General features: G+C 63.5%; 1 protein-coding gene across 1 annotated transcript in view; it reads right to left on the bottom strand.

Moving 5' to 3' along the window:
• The window catches only part of TSNARE1 (t-SNARE domain containing 1), a 125,717-nt gene that overhangs the window by 86,645 nt on the left and 26,458 nt on the right, over positions 1-12,614 (bottom strand). The window contains 9 exon segments of the mRNA XM_066379665.1: positions 767-793; positions 796-891; positions 894-996; positions 1,102-1,124; positions 1,127-1,177; positions 1,180-1,346; positions 2,225-2,296; positions 2,298-2,421; positions 9,855-9,980. Of these exon segments, the coding sequence (XP_066235762.1) occupies positions 767-793; positions 796-891; positions 894-996; positions 1,102-1,124; positions 1,127-1,177; positions 1,180-1,346; positions 2,225-2,296; positions 2,298-2,421; positions 9,855-9,942 (751 nt within the window). The 5' untranslated portion in view covers positions 9,943-9,980.

A 12,614-nucleotide genomic window follows, 5' to 3' on the forward strand; every position in this document is an offset into this window, starting at 1 on the left:
CGGGCGCCCCTTGCAGAGGGGCCCCAAATGGTCTCCAAGACAAACAAAAAAAGCTTAGAAGGGGAGGGGGCGCCAGTTCTGTTCCCTACCCACTGCCTTGTCTTAAGGAAGCAGACCCCACCTTCAAGAGCAGCGGCCCCGGGCTCTCGGCCAGTCCCAGGTGGTGTGACCTGTCCAGGCGGCTCCAGGCAGAGGCCTGACGCCTGAGCAGCAGGATGCGGCGTGAGGACCTGATGCCCTGCCCTCCTGCAGCCCCAAGTGCTGCTGGGACCACGTGCGTCAGCCCAGCACAAGGCCCGGCACGCCACACGCAGGTCCGACACCCAGGCCGCGAGAGCCCCTCAGAGAGTCGGCACGAGCGCACGATCTGATGGCAAGGACAGGGCAGCACAGGGCGCGGAGGACGGGACGATGGGAGGACACAGTGCTCAGCACCGTTCTGAGCACCACGGACCACACTGGCAGCCAAAGGAACTGTTTCTTCACGCAGCCACGGTCCTGGGGCAGGAGCAGAGACCTGGGGAAGAGCTCTGCCGTCCGTCTGTCCCGCAGCCCGCGCTGCAGCGGCCGATGGAGGGACCCGAGCAGAGCTGAGCAGGAAGCCAGTCGATGCCCGAGCGAGCGCAGGCCGGGGGCACAGAGTGAGCCCCCAGGAACAACGCAGACAGCCGCTCCGGCTGGGGGAGCGGAACGGAGGGGTCCGCGCAGGAGCAGGAGCCTGCGGCGGCCTCCCCTGCGAGCTGGTCTCTGCTGGGCAGAAACGCACCTCGGGGCGGCTCCGGGCCGAAGCCCCCGCAGGCAGGGCCGGGCAGGAGAAGGTCTTGGCCACCCCATGCTCCACAGGCGTGCGGGCCAGGGCCCCGGGGCTGCCAGAGCCCGGCCGGAGGCCATCCTGCGCGGGTCGCCCTGTCTGCGCCGCACAACGGCACGCAGGTCCCGCCACAGGTGCTTGAGGTCCACGACGTCCCTGCGGCAATCGCCCAGCGCGCTCACGGCCTGCAGGACGCGGAATAGCCCGGCGCGCTCACGGCCTGCAGGATGCGGAATAGCCCGGCGCGCTCACGGCCTGCAGGACGCGGAATAGCCCAGCGCGCTCACGGCCTGCAGGACGCGGCCCCACACGGGTACCTGCACGTGGGCTTGGCCTCCAGCAGCCCCGAGCCGAACAGCAGCTGGGGTGCTTGCTGACCTTGGACACCAGCACCTCCGTCTCCTGAGGGCAGAAGTCGGGCTTCCTCTTCTTGACCGGGGAGGTGCTGGGCCCCGCCATCCAGCCGTGGGCCCCAGCGGCCGGGTCCTTTCTCAGGCCGGCAATGGGCAGCAGTTGGAATCCAGTGTCCCTCGGCCTTCAGAAACAACCCCTGGCCCTGGAAAGGCACCAAGAGGCAGGTGTTTGTGGCCCGGGCCGTGAGTGTGGGCGGCAGCCCCAGGTGCCTCCTCTTTGCCCTTCGATTCAGGACACGGCTGCCCACTCCCGGCCACCGGCCTTCCCTGCGGGGTGTCCAGAGACCTGGCTGCAAGTCCTAGATTGTGCTGCCTGGCTGGGTGGCATCGGCGGACACTTCAACTCTGGGCTGCAGTGGCCATCTCAAAAAAGGGCTACCCTGGCCCTGCCCGGACCCCACAGCCATCGTCAGGGACAAAGGAGTGTGACAGGCCGGTGGCCAGCCCCGGAACCAGGTCACTCCTATGACATCGGTGCCTGAGGACCGCCCTCCCCTGTGACACTCCAGACCCTGCCGAGACCCCTCAGGGGCACCGCTGACTCCGCCCTCCCCTGTGACACCCCAGACCCTGCCGAGACCCCTCAGGGGCATCACTGACACCGTCCCCCCCCCAGTTGCGTGAGTCCTGGCCTCAGAGCAGGAGGGCGGGCAGGCGGCCACGACGCTGGTCTCATATGCCCACCCCCCACCCCAGCATGCTCCAAGGACCCCACCTCCCTCACCAGCCCACTCAGCAGGTGAAGCCGCCCCGAGTGAAGGGGCCACGTGAGCATGTCCCAGGGCTGGGCCTCAGCCTGGAGCCCGGGGCCCTGGCAGCAGAGTGGCACCCTCCCAGCATGGGTCCTGCCCGCCAACACTCGTTCAGTCTGCGGGGAAGGGAAGCCTGGTGGGGGGTGGAGACAGGCTGGACCCTCACACAGTCCTTCCTGCTCTGCTGGCCTGAGCTCCAGCTTCCACGCAGCTCCAAGCCAGGACCCACCCTCCCCACTGCTCCGCACCTCGGCGGCCTTCCCTGGGACCCCACACCCGGCTTCCCACAGGAAGTGCCTCGCCTCCTGGCCCTTGGAACTCGACGTGCCCGCTGGCCCCAGATCGCCTTCCCTGTCCTTGCCCACAAAGGCTTCCTGTGGACCGCTCTCTGGTGACGGGCAGGGGAAATGGCGGACTCCATACACCGTTCAACACTTAGCGCACTCTACAGGCAGCAAGGGACAGTCCCGGTTCCGTCCAGCCCACCACAGAGTGCGTCAGGGCTCTGCTGGTGCCACGGGGCCCCTGTGCAGGACAGCAGGCACCATGGGCCGGCCGAACATCACGCAAACAAGCGCCACGCAGGGCCCCCTCCTCCAGAAAGACACCCCTCCCTGACTGCCACACCCTCCGAACGCCTTCGCTTACTGAAAGGCAGCAGGAACTCAGAACTTCAGACATCCGATGGTTCCCTGCACTGCCACCCTTCCGAGGTGACTCCAAAGCAGGACACACCTTTCTGAGCAAGGCTCCTGTGGGGCCCACGGACCAGGCCACCTTAGACACTGCCCGTGACAAATGGCCCGTGAAAATGGAGAAGGCGGCTTTGGGAACATTTATGGCAATTTGAAGTTACCACACCACCCGGGCGTGGGACATTCTGCTTGTTTTCCGGACTCACCACTTTGTTTCAGGGCTCGCGGGAAAGGGAACAAACACGGAAGCCTGTGCTTCCCGACACTCGCTGCCGAGTGAGGGGCGCCAGGTGTGAGCGTGTGTGTGTGAGTGTGTGTGTGTGTGTGTGACTGTGTGTGTGTGTGAGTGCGTGTGTGCGTGTGGGTGTGAGTGTGTGTGTGTGAGCGTGTGTGTGTGAGCGTGTGTGTGTGTGACTGTGTGTGACTGTGTGTGTGCGTGTGTGCGTGTGTGTGTGTGTGACTGTGTGTGTGTGTGAGTGTGTGTGACTGTGTGTGTGAGTGTGTGTGTGTGTGACTGTGTGTGTGTGGCTGTGTGTGTGACTGTGTGTGAGTGTGTGTGTGTGTGAGCGCGTGTGTGTGTGTGTGAGCGTGTGTGTGTGTGCGCGTGTGTGTGTGTGAGCGTGTGTGCGTGTGCGTGTGTGTGTGTGAGCGTGTGTGTGTGTGCGTGTGTGTGTGTGTGAGCGTGTGTGAGCGTGTGTGCGTGTGTGTGTGAGTGTGTGTGTGTGAGCGTGTGTGTGTGTGCGTGTGTGTGTGTGACTGTGTGTGTGCGTGTGTGTGACTGTGTGTGTGTGTGACTGTGTGTGTGTGTGACTGTGTGTGTGTGTGCGTGTGTGTGTGTGACTGTGTGTGAGCGTGTGTGTGAGCGTGCGTGTGACTGTGTGTGTGAGCGTGCGTGTGTGACTGTGTGTGAGCGTGCGTGTGTGACTGTGTGTGTGACTGTGTGTGTGTGACTGTGTGTGTGTGTGACTGTGTGTGTGTGTGAGTGTGTGTGTGCGTGTGTGTGTGTGACTGTGTGTGAGCGTGTGTGAGCGTGCGTGTGTGACTGTGTGTGTGTGAGCGTGCGTGTGTGTGTGACTGTGTGTGTGTGACTGTGTGTGTGTATGTGTGTGTGACTGTGTGTGTGTGACTGTGTATGTGTGTGTGTGTGACTGTGTGTGTGAGCGTGCGTGTGTGTGTGTGTGAGTGTGTGTGTGCGTGTGTGTGTGACTGTGTGTGTGTGTGACTGTGTGTGTGACTGTGTATGTGTGTGTGTGTGACTGTGTGTGTGAGCGTGCGTGTGTGTGTGTGTGTGAGTGTGTGTGAGCGTGCGTGTGTGACTGTGTGTGTGAGCGTGCGTGTGTGACTGTGTGTGTGTGAGCGTGCGTGTGTGACTGTGTGTGTGACTGTGTGTGTGTGTGACTGTGTGTGTGTGTGACTGTGTGTGTGTGTGCGTGTGTGTGTGCGTGTGTGTGTGTGTGACTGTGTGTGAGCGTGTGTGTGAGCGTGCGTGTGTGACTGTGTGTGTGTGAGCGTGCGTGTGTGTGTGACTGTGTGTGTGACTGTGTGTGTGTATGTGTGTGTATGTGTGTGTGTGTGTGACTGTGTGTGTGTGTGACTGTGTGTGTGACTGTGTATGTGTGTGTGTGTGACTGTGTGTGTGTGACTGTGTGTGTGTGTGACTGTGTGTATGTGTGTGAGCGTGTGTGTGTGACTGTGTGTGTGTGTGTGTGTGTGCGCGCGCTGGCTCCTCAGGTCCCAGGGACGGGGCTGGGCCCCAGGGACAGTTTTCTCTTTGATTAACTGTCATTTGTTCAAATACATCTCCTCACATGGTTTGCTGGAACTCCTCAACCCTACAACGTACTTCATCAGGTGCGTTTTGACATCTCGGGACCCAAGGTGCCTCTCGATTGTAGCCCCTGGGAGTCGACCGGGGGCGTGCCTGGCTGAGGCCCACGGGCCAGGCCACGGGCTGTCCTGAGGTGTCCCGGGCTCTCCACAGGCGGCCAGTTTCCAGGAAGATGCCGGGAGCTGACTGGTGACAGGCTAACGTGCAAGCCCTTCTGACGACATCGACAGCTGGCAGTTTTCCCAGGTGACACGGCCATCTCTGGGCAGTCCTGTGCTGGGTCCCTTCTCATAAAAGTCCTCGGACCCGGGCCTCCCCCAGGAGGGCGAGTGGTGAACGTCTGTTCATCTCCTGCTCTGCCCTCTCTGCAGCTAGCGTGACAGGGACAGAAGAACTGCCAAGGACTCCCCTGAACCTGGACCCGTCTGGGGTGGAGGAGGGTGCAAAGGCCACCTTGTCTATCCCCCAAATTCCAGGCCCAGACTCCGAAGAGCTTCAACCCCCGCACACGGCGAGCCGGAAACCCCAGCCCTGGCCCCGATGGGGAGGGTGGAAGAAAGGACACAGCCAGCCCATCTGGGGAGGGTGGCTCCCACGCCACAGGGAACGGCAGCACAGTGGTTTCTGGGTCACGGAAGAGAACTCTCCCCGTGCCCGGGGGGGCACACACAGCCCTGGGCGGTCACAGAGCAGGAGAGAGACCAGGCCCAGGCCCCATGTCCACGTGTCTCAGCGGGTCTGGTGTCCGACCTCAGGCCTCAGGAAAGGGTCAGTCTCCCCAGAGGGAAGGGCCAGCTGCCTCCCCTCTTTCTGAAGGGCCTGGGGCGCCTTTGGGAAAGGCTCCCTCCCCACGGCCGGGCCTGGCTCCCTGCAGCAGACACCGCCAGCCCAGGGACTGCTGCCCCGACCACCACGGGCACTAAAGGACGCCCTGCTGAGCAGGCACTGGTGGGGGGGTCACCATCCGCTCAGGGCCCCAAGAATCCTCCCCTGCAGGGGGCAGGGAGGCCTCAGACCAGGCTGGCAGGCCACACTGCTGCCCCGTGACCTGTCGCACAGCCCAGGTCCCCAGGAATCCCGGCCCTGCTCGCCTCCCCCTGGCCACTCCGCATGGTCCCCAGACACCTGAGGACGGCCCTCTGACCTGCTCTCTGGAATCAGGGGACCCTGGAGCTTTGGGGCAGAGATGCCCAGAGACAGTCACTGTTTGTTTCTGATACTATGATGATACACACAGTGACAGAACACACTTCAGGGCAGTTATGAGACAATGAAGACCCAGGGGAGCGCGCCGGCCGTGGGGCGGGCACTGAGGTGAGAAGACCGGGCACCGCTGCTGGCATTCGCCACGTCTGCTGTCACGTCTGCAGACTGGACCGCACTCCCGTCCCCAGCGGGGGTGACGGCGTTTCTGAACTCCCTGGCACGTCAGGCGGTAGCCAGCCCCTCCGCCACACCTCTGACGACTCCTCAGTCTGCGGGGGGCAGGGCTGGGCTGAGAGGGGCCGGGGGTCCGGAGCAGGAGGGGCCCACACGCCGGCCCTGGGGCTGCTGCTGTCCTCTCGGCTCTGACTTCTCAGCTGTGAGACGCCCGCATCTCCCATCTCCGCACGGAAGTGGGAAGAACTCACCACTTCCACATCTGGGGAGTTCTTCCCATTTACGAGTTCTCTGTGTGTCAGTACGACCAGCTGTCTTTTGTGACCAGACTCACCACAGGGAGCCCGCCCTAAGCGCTGCACAGTCACCCCGGGGGGTGGGAACCAGCGGCGGGCGCCAGTGCAGAGCAGGCCTGGGTGCGGGCAGCCGCCCCTGCACCACGAGGGTCCCTCCCAGCGCCGCTCCCAGGCCCTCCCAGGTCACCTGCAGAACACAGAAAGAACCAGAACCACACCTGGTGCTCCCGGGCCCTCCCGGGTCACCTGCAGAGCGCAGAAGGAACCAGAACCACACCTGGCGCTCCCAGGTCACCTGCAGAGCGCAGAAGGAACCAGAACCACACCTGGCGCTCCCGGGCCCTCCCGGGTCACCTGCAGAGCGCAGAAGGAACCAGAACCACACCTGGCGCTCCCGGGCCCTCCCGGGTCACCTGCAGAGCGCAGAGGGAACCAGAACCACACCTGGCCCTCCCGGGTCACCTGCAGAGCGCAGAGGGAACCAGAACCACACCTGGCCCTCCCGGGTCACCTGCAGAGCGCAGAGGGAACCAGAACCACACCTGGCGCTCCCGGGCCCTCCCGGGTCACCTGCAGAGCGCAGAGGGAACCAGAACCACACCGGGCTTCCAGAAGCAGCCCGTCTCTGCAGTTCCGTCTCAACAACGTCCGTAAGTAGGGATGACGCAGCCATTTCTGAGAGAGACGCTTTAAGCCAGAAACCAGGTTGAAGACGGCTAGAAAATGACAGTTTGGGAAGGAGTAATACAATCCTACATGAGTCCTGGGTCAAGAACTCACAGTGAAAATAAGAAAATACTTGCCACAAATCATTAATAAAAATACCACACGTTTTTAAACGTTCAACTAAAGGAGTGATATTTTTTATAACGTTAGAGACTTCCATTAAAAAAAGAATAAAAAATATGAGTGAGGTAAACAGCCAACTTAGGATTTAGAAAAATAAAACGGTTCAACTTAAAGAGGGAAGTAATAAAAATATGAGCAGAAATCAAATTTTTTTTTTTTTTTTTTCTTTTTTTTTTTCATTTTTCTGAAGCTGGAAACAGGGAGAGACAGTCAGACAGACTCCCGCATGCGCCCGACCGGGATCCACCCGGCACGCCCACCATGGGGCGACACTCTGCCCACCAGGGGGCGATGCTCTGCCCATCCTGGGCGTTGCCATGTTGGGACCAGAGCCACTCTAGCGCCTGAGGCAGAGGCCACAGAGCCATCCCCAGCGCCCGGGCCATCTTTGCTCCAATGGAGCCTCGGCTGCGGGAGGGGAAGAGAGAGACAGAGAGGAAAGCGCGGCGGAGGGGTGGAGAAGCAAATGGGCGCTTCTCCTGTGTGCCCTGGCCGGGAATCGAACCCGGGTCCTCCGCACGCTAGGCCGACGCTCTACCGCTGAGCCAACCGGCCAGGGCCAGAAATCAAATTTTAAAACCAACATTAACAGGAGGAAATGTGGACAGCCAGCCAGTGCTCTGGAGCCCTTGCAGAACAGCCATGGCCATGTCCCCGTCCACATGGACGAGAAGAGAAGCAAGGACACAGGCTGTGACCGAGCCAGTGATCACACCCGCACCCACCTCCACCCAGAGCAGCCCTGACACCGGCGCGCGCAGCCCGTCTGGAGGTCAGGGCGCAGACAGCGAGGGGCAGGCGGAGAGGCACGGGGGCTCTGCTGTCCTCCACACACACTGCTCCGGCCTCACACGCACACCGAGAGGCTGGACCGCACACAGACAGCGAGGGGCAGGCGGAGACCCGCACGGGAGCTCTGCTATCCGAGCCCTGTCCTACACACACCCTGCTCCGGCCTCACACGCACACCGAGAGGCTGGACCGCACACAGACAGCGAGGGGCAGGCGGAGACCCGCACGGGAGCTCTGCTATCCGAGCCCTGTCCTACACACACCCTGCTCCGGCCTCACACGCACACCGAGAGGCTGGACCGCACACAGACAGCGAGGGGCAGGCGGAGACCCGCACGGGGGCTCTGCTATCCGAGCCCTGTCCTCCACACACCCTGCTCCGGCCTCACACACACACCGAGAGGCTGGACCGCACACAGAAAAGCGAAACGCAGAACTGACCCAAGAGCAAAGAGAGCGCCTGGTCATTCTTCGCAACTAGAAAAACCAACTGGCGATCAAAACTCTTCCCACCCAGGAGCCTGGGTCCAGTTCTTCCGAAACCTCACACAGGTGACCGCCGTCCCCACGCAATAGGGTTCCGAGGCCCTGGCCAGCTCAGGAAAACAGAACAAGAAATAACGGTGAAAGTGGCAGAAAAGAAGAGAAAAAACTGTCCTCATCCACCAACAACACCGCTGTGTGAGGGTGACACTCAGAGTCTACGAATCACTGCATTGCAGAAAGAGCACACACCACAGGGAAGCCTGGTGTCTTCAAGAACTCAAGTTTAAGGAGAGGAAACAGAGAATCGAGTGACCTCCAAGGCGTGCCTCCGGCCAAGAGGCATGGCCCTCATCGGGACTGTGGGCACAGTGCTCGTGAGGCCAGGAGCCCTGAGCACGGCCGAACTGGAGGTGTCAGGGTGGCGCTCTGGTCCTGCGCAAAGGAGCCTCTCTCGGGGACACACAGTGACTGGAAGGTCAAGACAGGAAATCTGTGTCAGCTTCAGAGGAACGTAAGGTGCTGTTCCCATCCTGTGACAGCAACAACTGGTGCTTGGGGTGTCTCGCTCAGAGCTGCTGTCCCCAGCAGGCACCCCCTGCAGAGCAGCCCAACACAGAGGGTACTCACAGCACACGGCACACAATTCTCACCACCGGGACACACAGGACACCTCGCCAATCACTCGGAACAAGACAAACTCAAAAGAAAATCAGAGAAGTAACTGGAAGAGAGACCAAACACTGCAGGAAGAGGAGAAACGAATCCCTCCCCTGAGGCCCAGACGCCAGTTGTGACAGCAGAGCCACCTCAGGCCCACAGGCCTGCACTCCACGTGGCCCCGGGCTGCTGACCACAGGCCTGCACTCCACGTGGCCCCGGGCTGCTGACCACAGGCCTGCACTCCACGTGGCCCCGGGCTGCTGACCACAGGCCTGCACTCCACGTGGCCCCGGGCTGCTGACCACAGGCCTGCACTCCACGTGGCCCCGGGCTGCTGACCACAGGCCTGCACTCCACGTGGCCCCGGGCTGCTGACGGGGACGGGAGCAGAGGCACGCGTGCTCCCGGAGGGAGGGTGCTGGGCAAACCGCAGCCACCGCCGGCCACGACCCTCAGCGGCCTCCTACCAGAGGGCCCAGGCGCCCCCGTGAGCGGCCCGTGCACACAGACCGGGGACAGGTGCCCCACGCGCTCACAAGCCACACGCCCAGAGCAGGGAACGGAAGGGGCATTTCTGTCCCCCGTGACCTGCCCTCCTCCAGAGAGCCAGCATGCCAGCCACTCGAGCAGAACGAGCCACAGAGGAAAGCGAGCCATCTGGTTCCAGGGCTGCACACGCAGCAGACACCGTGGAGGGACCGACACAAAGAGCTCAGCAGGAAGAAGGGGCGGCCTCGGCCCAACACCCCAGCCCGGGGCCAGCGCCACCCCGGTCAGGCAGCACTGCTCGGAGGGACAGAGCCCATCGCCGGCCCCGACGCTGCACCATGGCAGAGACCTGCCCACCGCCGTCCCCACCCGCCCCGCCCGCGCAGCCGGCCACCACCGTCACCTAGGAGCTGATAGCCCCGTCTCGAGGGGCCGGCGAAAGGGCCACAGCTCCCCAGCCCACCGCTGCCGGTGATGGATCCGTAGGACATCTTCTCACAGAGGACAGGGCCGCCGCCTTCCCAAGAAGCTGAGGGAAACACAGAAAGCAGGGGTTAGTGGTCAGATTCAGGGCGCACACTGCGTGCCCACCTGCCCCGAGCTCACTCCTACTGCATCCGTACCCAGGCCACCCACATCTCAGCTCAGGGACCCTCCTCCAGGTGACCTCCTGTCCGGTGTCCAGTGAGGAGCCCCAGCCCCCTGCTCTCCCGGTGTCCAGTGAGGAGCCCCAGCCCCCTGCTCTCCCAGTGTCCAGTGAGGAGCCCTCTCCGAGACCACGTGCTCTCCCGGTGTCCAGTGAGGGGCCCTCTCCGAGACCACGGCAGCCCAACCGGGGCCCCAGCCCCCTGCTCTCCCGGTGTCCACTGAGGGGCCCTCTCAGAGACCTCGGCGGCCCAGCTGGAGCCCCAGCCCCCTGCTCTCCCCGCAAGCCCACCCCGCCTGTCAAGACCGCTGGGACCCACGTACGCCGGTCCCCATGGCAGCGCGGGAGCCGAGCACTGTGCCAGGCTGGAACCCCACGGCCTCACGCCACCTCCGAATCTCCGCGTCCAGCTCTAACCTGCTGAGCCACCCAGGATGGCAGGAGGGCTGCACCGGCCCCTGGCCCCTGGCCCCTGGCCTCGGCATCCCCATCGGTCAGTGAGGTCGAGAGACCTCTGGGCAGGGTGAGGAGTGAGCCAACAGACACGAGAGCTCAGAACGGGGGACACACAGGCTCCCGGCTGCTGCCGGGCCTGGGCACGTCCAGTCTGCACCCCCTGCGAGACACAGTCCCAGGTGGCAAAGGGGACCTCTCCAGCCCAAACGCTGGCCTTGTAACCCTCCAGTGTCACTCGTTTTCCTGGGGTACCTGTGGACGCACCCCGGGACACCTGAGCCCACGACCCCGTGCAGGTGAGGCTGCTCCGGTGCTGGTCTGATCGTCCCCACGCTGACAACCGTAGAGGGTGCAGGGAGCTGGCCGAGTGCTCCGTGGGGCCGGGCTCCCAGCACGCCACGCCCACTGCTCAGCCTCCCGCCCCCACCCGGGCTCCCAGCACGCCACGCCCACTGCTCAGCCTCCCGCCCCCACCCGGGCTCCCAGCACGCCACGCCCACTGCTCAGCCTCCCGCCCCCACCCGGGCTCCCAGCACGCCACGCCCACTGCTCAGCCTCCCGCCCCCACCCGGGCTCCCAGCACGCCACGCCCACTGCTCAGCCTCCCGCCCCCACCCGGGCTCCCAGCACGCCACGCCCACTGCTCAGCCTCCCGCCCCCACCCCGGGCCGCACAGCCCTCAGGAGCAGGTCTCACCTCCTGGGGTCAGGCTGGCCGCCCAGGACCCCGGCCCAGCTCTGCTCCGACCCGGCCTGTGCCGTCCGGTCATCCAGGACATGGTAGCCCAGGGGACCATCTGCCTAGCGGGTCCCAGACGTCTCAGTCCTGGCTAGGAATGACCAAAAACTTCCAAAGAGCTGTGCTTTATGGAGACTACATCCACTGCTATTTACCACACTAGAAACTTAAGGGAAGTTTAAAAAAGATAGTTAAGTCACTTATTATAACGATAGCAATTCCATCTGTCACCACTTAATGTAACTACCAGCTCTTTGTAAAAAACAACTCCATTTTCCCAAACAGAGCACACGTGAGAAGGGCCAGTCTCACACGCGGTCAGTCTCTCGGCAGGCTGGGCAGCAGGCTGTGTTCTCAGACTCCCTCCCGCGCAGCACTGTCTGGTGGAGCACACGAAGAAGTCCGGCCCAGACGGGCAGCTGGCAAGGGAGGACCTCAGGGACCCCGGGATGCTCGGGCACACGCTGAGGAGCTCACGGGTTCTACAGAGAGCCCAGGAGCGCGCTGGGACACTCACGCACGCGCTGGGACACGCACGCGCTGGGACACTCAGCACTGGGACACGCACGCGCTGGGGCACTCGCGCTGGGACACTCACGCGCTGGGTGGGATGGAGACTCGGCAGGAGGAGAAGGGAGAGCTGAACGAGTTCCAGAAAGCAGAGGAAACAGCTGGAAGCCCAGGAGCAGCCAGGAGCTCCTGCATCTGAGCAACAGGATTCAAGGTGAACACCCAGCACCGGACACTCCTGAGCTTGACAGAAACCGGAAAACACACGGCCAGGGCAACAAGACCGGGCCTGACCAGCCTCACACCTGCGAGTGCAGGACCCCAGGCGCGGACAGCGCCCAAGCAACAGGCTGCACGCGGGGACGCAGACACCGGGCCGCAGACACCGGGCCGCACGCGGGGACGCAGACACCGGGCCGCACGCGGGGACGCAGACACCGGGCAGCACGCGGGGACGCAGACACCGGGCCGCACGCGGGGACGCAGACACCGGGCCCCACGGAGGGGACGCAGACACCGGGCAGCACGGGGACGCAGACACCGGGCAGCACGCGGGGACGCAGACACCGGGCCCCACGGAGGGGACGCAGACACCGGGCCCCACGCGGGGACGCAGACACCGGGCCGCACACTGGGACACACTGGGACACGCACACCAGGCTGGCCGCAGGCCCAGCAGCCCCTGCAGCCCCAGCACAGGAGGGCTCGTGGGAGGGGCAGGAAGACACCGAAACAGGAGGGTCCAGGACAGACCTCAGCACGTCTCCCAGGAAAGCGCTCGGGCCGCGCCCGTCAGACTGGGACCCATCTGGG

This window comes from Saccopteryx leptura, chromosome 3 (assembly GCF_036850995.1).
Source record: "Saccopteryx leptura isolate mSacLep1 chromosome 3, mSacLep1_pri_phased_curated, whole genome shotgun sequence".
In the NCBI taxonomy this organism is placed as follows: Eukaryota; Metazoa; Chordata; class Mammalia; order Chiroptera; family Emballonuridae; genus Saccopteryx; species Saccopteryx leptura.